This window comes from Patiria miniata, unplaced genomic scaffold (genome assembly GCF_015706575.1).
Source record: "Patiria miniata isolate m_02_andy unplaced genomic scaffold, ASM1570657v1 HiC_scaffold_29, whole genome shotgun sequence".
NCBI classification, from domain to species: Eukaryota; Metazoa; Echinodermata; class Asteroidea; order Valvatida; family Asterinidae; genus Patiria; species Patiria miniata.
In genome coordinates, this window is record NW_024037068.1 from 13,081,684 (window position 1) to 13,095,894 (window position 14,211).

Consider the following 14,211-nt stretch of genomic DNA (forward strand, 5'->3'; position numbering starts at 1 on the left):
GGTAATAAAACAAATATGCAACAAATGTGCATGACGCATTGTTTCATGTTTTATATGCTGCCTTCCCTCATTTTCCAATATTGATTTGCCGTCATCAGGTGTACCATTGTAATCAAAGTGATATTTTGGATATAATGATGATTTAACTTGATCGAGGATTGTTTCACAGCTTGACTGAAATAGTAAAAACCTGACAATCAATGTCATAGCTATACCATTATTTTGCCCAAAAAATGGAAAAACGTACCCTTATTAATGTAAGGCCAATGGTCCAAGAAAAACCAAGTTCAAAGAAAAAATATGCGTTCAAAGAATATCTGTTTGATAAAGATACCTTAATAATCCAATAATACGTATGCTTACATGGTGGTGCAGCTGTTGAACTAACTGGCATCGTGTTACTTGTAACAACTTCAACAGGTGAAGCCGTAGTAGGAGCTGCTGTAGTTGGTAAGGTTGCTGTTGAACCGACTCCAACTGATGGTGTAGTTGTTTTAACGTCAACTGGGGGTGCAGTTGTTGAGTCGATAAGACCAGGAAGGGTCGTAGTTATGTCGACCACGGTTGCCAGTGTTGTAGCGACACCTTTAGTTGATATTGAAAAGAGAAAGAGACAGATAAAAACTATGTGAAACTACACCTGCGGCGGATGCTAACTCCTTATAGACTCTGTCAGTTGTACGTAGTATTTGTGAGTTCAAGTTTGTTTCGGTTGAGGGAAAGTAATGACTTCTAGATAGCATAGTGGATCGCTGTAACTATGTGGCATTCTATGGAATGCAACTGTGCCACCGGTGCAAAATTTGTGTTTAGATTTGGGTCTTGGTTTTCCTCCATTCTACAAATCCAGCAACAAGGAGTAAACTTCTCCCAACTGTACGGTTCCTCCTTGAGTTTTTTTCTTCAGATTTTATCACGGGATGTACTGACGTTGATGCTCACTATTCTTTACCTTAATCACTCTTCAAAAGGTCTTCATTCATTGTTGCCTCTTCTGATCTATGCAGTCGATGTTCCAATTAAGGACATTTCAATTACAACTGACTTTTCTGAACGTGGAAGTTTGTTTCACAATTATAAACAGGGGACTATTTTGCTCTGCCGTTTTATAGTTGAAAATGAGCTTGTAATGTATTGCCAAAAGGTAACCTTTTGTAATAGGTACCGTAGAGGCTTCCACACATGGAACCATACTTGTAGAGGTCGGTGCGATTGGGGCGCACCTATCTATACGGGCCCTGTAACCTTGTGAGGGGTCTTTCGCGCACCTGATAACTTTTTAACACAAGCGAGTTGGCTGACTTCACACAATTACAAATTTAGACTAAAACCTAATTTTTTTGGGAAGCTCCCAGTTATCCGATGGCACAGGATCTGAGCTGTTATTCCATCTTCAACGATGTTGTTCGTTCCATTTTATGTTGCGACATGTACACAGGTGTATTAATATTTTTGTGCGCCATATTCACACTTACACGTAACACAAAAGCCCTGCTGGTTACATTTGACAGTGGAAAGTTTGTTGTGCCATTCGAAAAGTTCCAACCTGATAGCCTCCACCTCAGTCGCACTGTGTACAGTTCAAAAGCAGCATTGCAACAATGTATGTTGTGCAGCATTAGAACAATATTTTCAACCGATGCAGATCTGACGGAACCAATCAATTTTCCGAGATTGATTTCATATTGTTTTGTGTATTTTGCCGCCGAAAACACTAAATTAATCTGGATAAGCTTCATCGTCGAGTGGACCATATAATTAAACGTTATGAACATTTGAAAACGTTTGCACTTTCGAAACAAAAATGAAAGGATTTTAAAAACTTAGCGTAGCACACTTACGAAGTGTTGCAGTGAAGCGAGTGACAGTTTGACTCGCGCCAATGGCGTTCTCTGCATAAACCTCGATCTCGTAGACAGTGAAGGGACGCAAACCGACAAGGGTGTACTCGGTGACGTCGTGGAGTTTGTCGCTCCGTGTGCTGGGGTCGAAGTCGGTCATAGAAAGAAAATCGCGATAATTGACGTAGAACCATTGAGGGCTTCCTCCATCGTTCCCAGGGATCCATGTGACTGTAATGGAGTCATGTGACGTTCGGTTCTGATCGCTCGACACTTGTTGTGGCGGCGATGGCTGAGCTATGGTAACAACAATATATGCCACAGATAATTATACATGACGCTTGGTTTATGCTGTTTCGTTAAGGTTGTCTTCTCAAGATTGATACGCCGTCATCACATTACATTTTTGTCAGCTGTTCCAATGTATCAAAGTGATATCTTGATTATAATTATAAATGAGTTGATTTTATTTACTCAAACGAGGGTTTATACAGCTTGACTCAAATAGTTAAAACATGAGAAGCAATGTGATTGCTTTCAACCTCGTGGAACAGAATAAAACGGAAGACTGTACCCTCATACAATGCCAATGTCCAACATAGACAAAATACCAAGAAAAACAAATATTTTCCAACACTATATTTGATAAAAATACCTTTAGCTAAATAACATGTGTGCTTACATGGTGCTGCAGCAGTTGAAGTGACTGGCACCATGGCAGTTGTTACAACAGGTGAAGCCGTAGTAGGAGCTACTGTAGTTGGTAAGTTTGTCGAACTGACTCCAACTGATGGTTTAGTTGTTTCAACGTCAACTTGGGGCGCAGTAGTTGTGGTTACGTCGACCACAGTTGACAACGTTGTAGCGATACCTTTTTTTAGTTGATATTGAAAAGAGAAGGAGGGAAACAACTATGTGATACTACACCTCCGGCGGATGCTATGTCTGCACCAAGAGTCTAACATCTGTAGTTCTGTATTTGAGTGACTTTGTTTCTAGAGAGCAACTGTACAACCGTTTATATTGGCTCTTTGTTTGGCAACCTAAGGAATGCAACAATATCTTTTGTTATGAATGTCAATCGTATTTTGGATTAAGGTCGTGTCTTTCCTCTCTTTTTTGAATCAGCAACAAAAACATGCAAACTTACTGCGAGCGGGCCCCTCTCAAAACATCTTCTATATAGCTGGACGCTCCATTGCATCCTTGATAATTTTCTACAGGTATTATCATGGGATTCAGTCACTTTGATGATCATTTCTCTTTCCCCTATCTTAATCACACTTCAACAAGGCAACATGCGCTACTTCTTCTCATCCATGCACAATTGTGTTTTCTTCGCATATTTGACTTGATGCCTGCTTGATGTGAAATAATCTCACCTCTTTTAATCAGTTGAATTCTCAAAGTGTCCACCATGCCGATGCTATTCCCGCTGTTACAAGAGTAATAGCCGTAGTCTCCCTCACCAGTCACTCTGGTTATGTGCAAGATGCTCCTAACCGTTTTACCGTACACATCATCCCCGCCAGTGAGTGTATTGACCTGAAAGATCCGGCCAGGATCTGTCTGATTGTTTATTACAGCTCCCGATGGACCTGTCCATGTTATTAAAGGGAGGGGGTTTCCTTTGACTACACAAACCATGAGGGCATTTTCTCCAACGCTGGATTCGACGAGGTTGTCAGTTCCCTTGTTTGTGATGTTTACTCCATCTTTACAAAAGGGGAGAGAAAAAAAAGCCGTATGTCACAACAATTGTTTTTTATATACATGGGAATTTCACCGGGTAGATCATTACTTATATAACTTTTGCTGGAGTGGCACCGTTCCATTGTACTGAATTTTACCTTTGCGTTCAATATTCCCTATTGCCTTGAGCCAGACCACCCCCCAGTTCAACACAAGTTTATCAACACGGGATAAGTGCCTTACTTAACTTGAAAAACGCTTGTCATCAATACAATGATAAAGTAACTTACAGTGTACTGCAACATTGATCTGGTTGGAATACACTACTGGCGGTATGCCGTTGTTCCCGAGGCACCGATACGGCCCTGCCTGCTCCCTGCTAACGCTGCGTAATGTCAGAGTGCTTGACCCATCGCTGTAGACAGAGGAAAGGGAGTCAGCAGATCTGACTTTTTCCCAAGCGATGAAGTCAGGGGGCTCCGGGTTTGCGTCTGCGCTGCACGACAAGCTGACGTTCGCACCCTCCTCAACAGCGCCAGGTGGACTGGCAGTTGGCTCAGAAAAATACGGATGGTCTGCAAGCAAAATATAAATTTAACTCCGCCGATTAAAAGGCGTACTTTGCTTTATTAATTTTTTTCGGGTTAAATGCATCAGTTTTTTTCAGTTGGTAATCATACCCTTTTGGCTATTAATTCAGATCATTAATAATGACAAGACAATTGTTTCATAGTTCATCCATCGCCAACGCTTTTGTTTATAACCAGTTATTGTTTACATGTCTTACATTTTGAATCTACACTTTGATTCTCGTACAATAATCTTTAAACTAAAAGTGGATGAGGGTGGAATTTCGTCATGAAAGCAACTCAATAATCCCCTCTTACATTGAACATTTAGAGCACAACTTTCGCAGACATCACTGCATCTTTCACGGGTCGCACAACACATGTAAACAGCTCCATTGTCTGTCCTAGTGAGTGCATCTGTCGCAAATTCCAGTGTCGTGACTTGACCACTGTAGTCGCCATCAGCTATCACTAGATGAGGACGATTGGTCAGCTCGGCATCGTCTCTCGTCCAAGTCAGATTTGTAGCTGGGTTTGTACTCTCAGTGACACAGCTGAGTGAGACAGCACCGCCTGATACTACTCTGCGCGGGCAGCCGGTCATGCTGACCATCCTAGTACAAACTGGATAAAGTACGTGCATTTTCATTAAGGCAGTTTTAAGGATAATACACGACAAGGCTGATTTGCTTGCAAATTACCAACAAGAATCTACAGTGAAGTCTTTTTTAGGTTATCAGATTTAGCACGTCTGTATCTGCAAAGACAATAAGCTGCATAAGCACCACTGTGCAAATAACCTTCTCTTTCGCTTCCTTCCAGCTGTGTCATCCCGATATAAAAAAATACCAGGTTAACTACTAAAATACATCTAACAACTTACATTGGACATCTAAGGGGCCAACGGAGCTTTCTGGACTGGTGGGCCACTCATCTCTTTGCGCTACGCACCGAATGGTGTCTCTGTTATTATCTCTTGTTGGTGTGAACAGTAAGGATGTTGTGAGCGTGTAGCGATTGTCCTGCAGCATTGAATAACTTGTGTAACTAGGCAAAGAGTAATCTCCGTTGAACCAATGCAGCGACCAGTCGGATGGGAAGCCCATTGACGCTTGGCATTCCAGGTAGACCGGGGTATCCTCAATCATTGAAAAGCTGCCGATGATCCTAGGTGTGTCTGGTGGACCTAAATAAAAACAAGTTAGTGTTATATAAAAGTATGTTCACTTTGTTCAGACAACCTTATCATCGCCATGCTAGGGGCCAAGCATGTCAAAAGCTATAGGTTGTTTGAATGGTTGTGGGAAGTCCTGGGACCGTGCGATCTGACAGCCCCCACGCAACACGATAGCCCGGCTGCGTTAACAGATGTAACTGCAAATTCATTAACGCTAATATCAGTTAATTGATGATGTTAGTTAGAAAGAGAAAAGAGAAAGATTGCGGAAGGCCTGTGCTATACAAAAGTGTTTAATTAAAATAAATTGTGATGATGGCGCTGATGATGGTCGTAGATTTTGAGCATATCTTTACTTCTAAAATAAATGCCCTGTCGTTGTATCCTCAAAGGTAAACATAATTATGTCAATAATTACCATTAACATTTAGTGTGATTGCAACAAACGGCAAAGTTTGCTGCGACTCTGCCGTGCTGGCCACACACTTCACCTCCTGTCTGTGATTGGTTCTGTTGGGAGTGAACGTCCACGTGTCGGTCGCGTTGACCAATCCTTCGCCACCTCCAGAGGGCGGGCTTTTGATCCTTTGCGAGACATCATTGAGGAACCACTCAATCATTGGTGCTGGTCTGGTACCCTGAGTTTCACATCGAAAGGCCGTCGGCACACCTTGGTCTACATCAACAACACCAACGAGTCTGGCACCATCGGTGTCATATAACAACATTGAGGAAGCTTTCGGTGGCACTGGAGAACAAAACAAATACGATGATTTGGAAGGATTCTAGTATATTTTTAGGCTGTGGAACTTTGGAGTATTGATGATAGTAAAAACAAATTGCTTCGTCCAATGAACTTTACAAATATGAGTATAATGTAACTACTTTTTTTTTTTTTAATTCCAAACAAATTGGCCATTCTATTTCCGACATCAAAAAGGGGCCATCTGTAATACTGTGATAGCAAACTTTGACTCTTCAGGATCAACTAATCTTCTTCTAGAGGTCAGTAAGCACAAGTGACATTGGTCATGAAAAGTATGTTCCATAAGAGTCTTATAATCTATGAGCCACAGTCACAGTGTGTTATACTTTGTGGACACCAAGGCAGTGTTTGTTACAGAGCCCTAAAATCTGACCTTTCACATACAGCATGACGCCGGTACTAATTTCAACACCGCCATCCTCATTTGAAACGCTGCACAGTAACATCTTGCCATGCTGGCTCGCTGTAGCTTTCACCGTAACACTACTGGTGCGGTTGGTCCATCCCTCTGTGCTCTCGATGTCAGTGCTGTTATCAGGCATGATTTCCCCGCCGCCTAGCAACCACGTGAAAGATGCATCTACATCTATGTCACGTGCTTCGCATGTAAACCGATGATGTTCTCCTTCCACCAGGTATGCTGTACCACCAGATGAAGAATAGGTACCAGCTGAGTCCACTATGAAAAGGTTGGTGGGAGGCGCTACAATGAACAATACAAAATCACAGTTATCAAAATTGACTGATGAATACATCCATTGATGATGACTTCCTTGATTATCAAAAGGATGTCAGAAGTCAAGGGTACTGGTTTACATATTTAAAAAATGTGGTTGTCTTAAACCTATAGTCACTGGTGCTTATTCAAATCACATGATGGCAATATCAGCCCAAGCTACTCCATTCAAACGTGGGAAGGGAACCAGCCTCGACCACTCCCTTTGCTCATAACACTTGAAATAGTGTGGTCTTAAAGTATTTAATGTGTTTTAACTAAAATATATTTGGTAGCCTTTTGAATTTTTTTTTGAAAATACGAATTTGTCGAGTGCAATATTCGTGTCTATTATAGCATCTATTTCCGCAGATCTATTGTTCTTGCAGTGGTAGAAGAGAGCAAATTCACTTCTGACAGCCAATGGGCTATACAGATTAATATATGGAGGTCTGTGACTAGCCATTGCCTACGTCACGGCACAACACATACCACTGACATCCAGCGAGACACTTGCCGACGGGAAAGGTTGCTGTGAATCAGGCGTGCTTGCCACGCACTTTAACTCCAAACCATTGTCTGCTCGACTAGGGATGAAGGTAAAAGTAGCCGAGGTGTTGACCAAATTGTCACTCCCTGTAACTGGTGGACCGACTGAGACTTGCACATCATCCCCTATGAACCAGGAGATATCTGCTGCTGGTCTGGTTCCTCGCACCACACAAGTGAAGTTGTTTGGTGTTCCTTCCGCGACCCTGACTGTGGACTGGAGCTGGTTCCCGCTGAAATCGTACAGTGACATGCCAGATGGTACAGGAGGGACTTCAACATAGAACGAGAACGAAAATAGCTGACGATTTTGATTAACACGATACGAGTTGCTAAAATGACAATTTAATTCGGTCAATTGGATAAATGAATAACTACTTCGCTTCAAATAAAAACAACGGAAGTTTAAAATCAAGGAGAACAGATTTTGAAATGAAATACGCAACAATGAAAGTTTGAATAAGAAAGACGAAATCACGTCGCTTGTGTTTTCGCACGCACCCAAGCTTAAATATGAATTCCTTCCAATACGTCAAAAGTATTGTTGAAAAGTCATGTACCTTTGACATGAAGTGTTACACTAGTGGTAATGCCTGGTGCGCCATCCTCGTTCGAAGCACTGCACTGCAATGTTTGACCGTGGTTACTTCCCACGGCGACCACAGTCGCTATACTGGTACTGGTAATCAGTCCATCGTCATCCTCGTCGTGGATGTTACGATCTGGTGTGAAGTGCTGCCCGCCCAGCGTCCATACAAATGAAGCACCTGGGTTGATGGCTGGTACCTCGCAAGTAAACTGGTGACCGACACCCGCCACTACGTACGAGGTGTCACCAGTAGACGTGTAGTTCGTTGTCGAGTCAGATAGATATATGGTTTCTGGAAGAGCTGCAAAATAATATCACCAATTGTCAGCCTTAAAACCACTAACGCATAAAGTAATGTTAAACGCATAGCCAATGTGCTCTAAACTTCTTTGGAATTGCCAACTATTCGTACATGTATTGCTAGTGATTGGTAGTTTGTTGAAGTATCATGTTTCCTCTGCCATTTAATCAACCATCTAACCCGATGTTTCAAATCTTGTATACACGCGTGCGCCATTTTTTGTTATAAATTGGCGTTTTTTTTCATGACCCAAGTCTAAAACTGATATCTTTGTGCCATGAAAAGTATTTTCACATGTGAGGACATCAAATTTGGCCTTGCGATACCCTTGGAGAGGTCAATGAAATCTGTATATTTTAGTTGCTGCTATTTATCATATTTATGCGTCAAAACGCCATTTTTCGTCACCCAAGCCTAAATGGTGCCAAAGAACGGTATTGCACATATTAGTTTACGGTCATGTTAAGAATTCAGACCCCACAAACAATTTTGAGGTGACTTCTGACCTCGTGTCTTCTTGTTTTATTGGCAAACGCAGTATGATGAGATTGGAATAGAAATTTGTTGGTCTGTTTTGTATTGGAAAATGTACATGTCAAGCACTATTCACTCGTGTACTTTCTACACCCTGCTGTATCCAGATGGACTTAGATAACTACGTTTTTAACCTTTTTACCAAGCCCAATGGTCACTGTTGAAGAGTGATGCTTGTCCGATGTGCCTCTTATATTCTGTTGCGATTGCGTCTGCCATTAAAAAAAAGGCAAATTGAGATCAGAGGTCATGCAAAAAACCTCTTTGGGGTCTAACTTCATGGCATGCTGTAGAATAATCAGTGAAATACCCTCCTTTTGCACTGATTAGACTTCGGTCATGACAAAAAAGACATTTGGAAGATTTAACATGATAAATAGCGGCAATCAGAGTTTACAAAGTTCATCGACCTTGCAAAGGTCATCAGAGATCAAATAATTATGAAATGTCTTCATATCTGAAAATGCATGGTTAGAAGACCCTAAATTTAGACATGGGTAAGAAAATAAGTGGGGGTTTAAATAGTTAATTCTCTTATTATCTATAAATAGGATATGCAAAGTTCATCCAACCCTAGAAGTCCATTAGAGGTAACATATAAGATTCCCCACATATGCAATTTTTTTCATAGCATGAACCAAAAAAACATTACGAGTTGGGGCTTGAATAAGTGGAGTTTCAAGGGTAAATTGTATAAATAACCATAAATAGAGTTAGTAGAGTTAATACAAAGGTCACTGACCTCTGGAAGGTATCAGAGGTCAATTGTAAATTTTTCATGCATTGGGTTGTTATTTACATCGTATGAAGACTCTACATGGACTTAAGTAATAGGAAAGTGAGGTTTTCAAGACCAATATATAAATAAAGAGTATTCAAATGACATTGACCTCTTAAACCTCACCAGGGGTGAGATGTGAAATGCCTCCATATCTGAAGTTTTTGTCATGGTATGAAGACCATACATGCCGAGTTCAATGTTTTCAATGCACAATGCTGTCACTATACCGCACCACTAATATCTATGTCTTAAATGCTGTATTTTCACTTGCCTAGAGCGATTACGTGTCAAGTATATAAAAATGCATGGCACACTCCCATGAGATATAACGTACACACAGGGAGTGTTCTTTGACTTTTTACGTACGGTGTGAAACGCATTTATCGTTTGAACCCATGCTATTTTCACCATGCTTTCAAACACGATTGGGAGCAGCGAACTAGCAGACGATCAGCTGTTTGGAGCACGCGACATGCATGTGAGTTGACGTTCGATTGTCAATGATTGTTGAGTTTACTTCTTGTTTGTTTTCGTGATTTTTACATCAAAATCCAAAGAATCCAAGGCAGAGGTGTAACAAAACAATTGTTGACTGCTGTGATGTTGACTACTGTGCTGTGATATGACGCTTTGGACACTCTCGGAGCGCATGTGCCCCTGATGTGTTTAAACAATTCTTAATTATTCCATGTGTTAGTATCAGCCTTACCAAAGACATCCAGCGTCACGGCTACAAATGGAAATGGTTGCTGTGACTCTGCCGTGCTCGCCACACACTTCACCTCCTGACCTAGATTGGCTATGTTTGGAGTGAATGACCACGTGTCGTTGGTGTTGACTATTCCATCACCTCCTCCAGAGGGCGCACTAACATTGCGCTGCGACTGATCGTCGAGAAACCACTCGATAGTTGCACCTGGTCTTGTACCCTGTACCTCACAGGTGAATGTAACTGGAGCAGGTTTAACTGAGGCGATAGCATGCAGTTTCTTTCCACTTGAGTCATACATCGCCATCAAGGAAGCCTTCGGTGGGGCTTAAGTGGGAAAGGGCGTACCAAATAGAATGTTATAACAACGCTTTGTACCTTCGTTTAATTCTTATTATAATAACTTTAATGTAAACCTACTCATCTTTCATGTCAACGCGCCTTAAATATCGTGCATGTGCGGTTGTCATTAAATCTGTCACGACATTGGGTGGAGCTTATTAAACGGACACATTCTGTGGTGGTTTGTTGCTTAAACGGACACAATGTTGGTGTCACTTTAATTACCTTTGACATCCAGCAACACACTGATATTGATGCTGGGTAAGAAGTCTGTATTCCACGCTAGACACATCAGTACCTCGCCATGGTTAGATCCAGTCACCGACACTGTAGCAACGCTCGTGCTTTTCATCAACCCATCCACGTCGGTCACATTGGTGATGTAATCTAGAGTAATATCCTGACTTCCCACTGTCCAATTGAATGAGGCCTGCGGGTCTATTTCTGGCACCATGCAGGTGAACTCGCGATCAGCTCCCTCTACCAGATACGCCACACCTCCACTGGATGGGTAGATTCCGATAAAATCGGATAACACGATGCTTGTCGGGGGAACTACATTGAGAAAGAATGTAGAAATTAAATAGAGGATCATATGGTAATCCAAGTGCTAGGTGGCTACGTTTAGCACAAAATGTGTATTTTTGTTGTATGCCACGTGCTTTTAGACACGTTCGGCTGTTTTCTGCGGCAAGACAGAAAGTTAGGCAAATGGGTCGGTGTGTTAGTCAACGTACCTATTGTCTCAACGTTTGGGCATATTCTTCCAAAGAGCAGACCAACTTTTCAAAGAATTATCCCCAAAAGAGGTAAAGTCATACCAAGGTTTTGTGTTGTTTGCCGAACAGTATTTTACCCAACTTGTTTTTTGTATGTTTTCCCTTGAAATCATATTGCGAATTTTAATCAAGGACACGATCTTCACTTTAAATTGAGATCTTAGAAATCATTGATCATAATGAAAGTTGCTGTGACAATTACTTACTAATTTCACTCAAAACTCCTTTGGGTTTCTAATCAGGCCTCTTGTGTGGTTTCACCATGGACGTAACCAACACAATATCGAATAATTGAGTGTCTAGCAAAGACAGATCATGGTAAACGTGCATTTCCGATTGACGAAGTAATATACACACATACGTTAAGTTAACGGTTTAGGAAGTCACAACTGTGACATGGCACAAGTGAAGTAACGGAAATCATCGGAAGCCTTCACAAGTACACTTGTACCTACCGTTGACGTGCAGTGTAACCATGACCGACGGATACGGCTGCAGTGACTCTGCTGTGCTTGCCTCACACCTCACCTCCTGACCCTGATTGTCTCTACTCGGCGTGAAGGACCAGTTGCCTGTGGTGTTAACGAACCCATCGCCTGCAGCAAGTGGTTGCACGACGGTGCGTTGCAGCATGTTGTCTAGGTACCACTTAATTGTCACCGCCGTTTGTCTAATCAGCATCTCACAGATGAATGTAGTTGCTATGCCTTGGTATACCTCGGCTGTCTCTCCTAAGATGGGTCCACTGGAGTCATGCAGCGACATGGCCGATACCTTTGGTGGTACTTTAAAACAAAAACAAAACAAAAAAACAAACAAAGTTTGCTTAATTCGTGCGATTTATTTAATCAAGCTACTCTGCGTGTGCATGATTGACTGAATAAATATAAATTCCCATTTAGGATCTGGTCCTTCTCAAATTTTCTAAGAAGGAAATGCGAAAGATTAAGTCAGAAGTCAATATGATGACCGTAAGGATGTATTAATTTGCTATTTTAATGGGCTGTATGAATCTGGCAGATCGTACCACTGGTAGAGAGAACAACAGACAACCCAAAGTGACTCCCGTATAAGACACTATCGTTCAAGGGATTTGAAAGGGTATGCAAGGTCGAAGGACTCCATCGCATGCGCGTGAGGGCCCAAACACCCTCCAAACTCATCCTACGGGTGATTTTAACAAGAGCAATGTAGATCGGGGACCGTTGGTTGACTATTGGAGGAGTTTTGACGTATTTCACGTCGGCGTACCAATGTACAAACCTCTCTAGTTGAACGATGGTAAAAACGTCACCATCAAACTTCTTGGAACAGGCTCCTTCTTGGTCCTTATGATGAGCGCGACTACTGTAACCGGGTTGATTAGACTAGTCGAAACTGACTAGACTAATCAAACTAAAGTCAGCCAGTGCCGCCTCGACCACAAAGAGACGACCTTTGGTTAACAACAGTTGTCGCTTCAACTTGCGGTTATATGGAAATAGACGGTTTGCTGCAACCCATAGCCAGAGTTAAAGACTCAATTATTGCAGATGCCATGAAGTGAGTCCTACCTCTAACATCAAGCGTGATACTGATGGAAATACCCGGATGTCCATCCTCATTCGATGCCTTGCATTTCAACACCAGTCCGTTATAGGCTCCCGTAGGTACCACATGAGCAACACTCGTACTGGTGGTCAGTCCGTGGGTACCAGTGTCATGATTGTTCGTGTTGGCTGTGATGTGTTGGTCACCGATCGTCCACGCGAAGGAAGCGCCTGGGTCGATGTTCGGCACGACACAGGTAAACTGGTGTTCCAGCCCCTCCACGATATATGCCGTGCCACCGGTAGATTGAAAGTTCCCAGTTGAATCTGATAAGGTGATGGTCGCAGGGTAGGCTATGGGACAAAGAATAAGCAGTAGAATCATGTAGGAATATAAGAATCTGCATAATCAAGTACGCTCACATTGAAGTGCATGCAGACCTCACATACAGATGTAAGTTATTGTCTTATCTGGAAATCGGGAAGGGTTGGTTGAACCTGCCCATAAGAAACATTATGTCATAAATATAATTATACTTTCAGGACAGGGAACAAGAATCAAAAAATCAAATTGATAAGACGAGCAGCTTCAAATTGAAGTGATTTTTTTTCAGGCTATATAAGATTATTGTAGTATGTCTAGATGCATTTACATACCAAAAACAGCAAGCGTAACCGAAATTGATGGGTATGGGTCACGTGAAGCTGCAGTTCTTGCAACACACTTCACAACCTCAACGTGATTGGCCCAGTTAGGAGCAAATGTCCAAGTTGCTGTGGTATTGACCAATCCGGCATCTGCTTCATCGGTTGGGTAGGAAGTGTGCTGCAAGGTGTCGTCAAGGTACCACTCTATGATTGGTGCCGGTCTGGTTCCAAGTGCCTCACAGGAAAAAGTGTGTGGAATACCATGGATGACATCTGCAGTGGGTCCGAGAATGGTCCCCGTAGAATCATAAAGCGACAAGGAAGATGCAACTGGAGGAACTATTGAAAATAAAATGCAATCTCATGTCACAAGGTCTGAATCGGTTACAATCAAACAATAGCTCTGAAACCAACGTTGCTCGCCAATTGGCAACATTTCTAATCATTTCGCATGAAGACTTTTTCCTAACCAAAAATTGATGAACATCAGTCAGTGACAGCTGAGTGTATATGCCCTTGGTCCATCACCGTGGTCCAGCATAACTTAACAGGTCTTATCACATTTATCACCTGTAAACCGAGTAGAAATTTCCTGTTTTTTTCTATAAATGCAGAATGCCGTTACAATATTGTTAGCAACAGAAACAAGAAGTTGATGATAATTCCACAGACTGCAATTCGGTGGGAGTG

The 14,211-nt window shown here is 42.0% G+C and overlaps 1 protein-coding gene across 1 annotated transcript in view; it reads right to left on the reverse strand.

Annotated features, from left to right (window-relative positions):
- Positions 1-14,211, reverse strand: part of LOC119736207 (hemicentin-1-like) — a 28,340-nt gene that overhangs the window by 7,047 nt on the left and 7,082 nt on the right. The window contains exons 8-23 of the mRNA XM_038210240.1: positions 13,531-13,860; positions 12,898-13,227; positions 11,800-12,129; positions 10,791-11,120; positions 10,224-10,550; positions 7,870-8,199; positions 7,253-7,582; positions 6,419-6,748; positions 5,698-6,027; positions 4,986-5,288; positions 4,421-4,726; positions 3,824-4,108; positions 3,224-3,556; positions 2,524-2,712; positions 1,842-2,138; positions 364-585 (exon numbers count right to left, since the gene is read on the reverse strand). Coding sequence (XP_038066168.1) covers positions 364-585; positions 1,842-2,138; positions 2,524-2,712; positions 3,224-3,556; positions 3,824-4,108; positions 4,421-4,726; positions 4,986-5,288; positions 5,698-6,027; positions 6,419-6,748; positions 7,253-7,582; positions 7,870-8,199; positions 10,224-10,550; positions 10,791-11,120; positions 11,800-12,129; positions 12,898-13,227; positions 13,531-13,860 — 4,902 coding nt within the window. The remainder of the gene's footprint in view (positions 1-363; positions 586-1,841; positions 2,139-2,523; positions 2,713-3,223; positions 3,557-3,823; positions 4,109-4,420; positions 4,727-4,985; positions 5,289-5,697; positions 6,028-6,418; positions 6,749-7,252; positions 7,583-7,869; positions 8,200-10,223; positions 10,551-10,790; positions 11,121-11,799; positions 12,130-12,897; positions 13,228-13,530; positions 13,861-14,211) is intronic.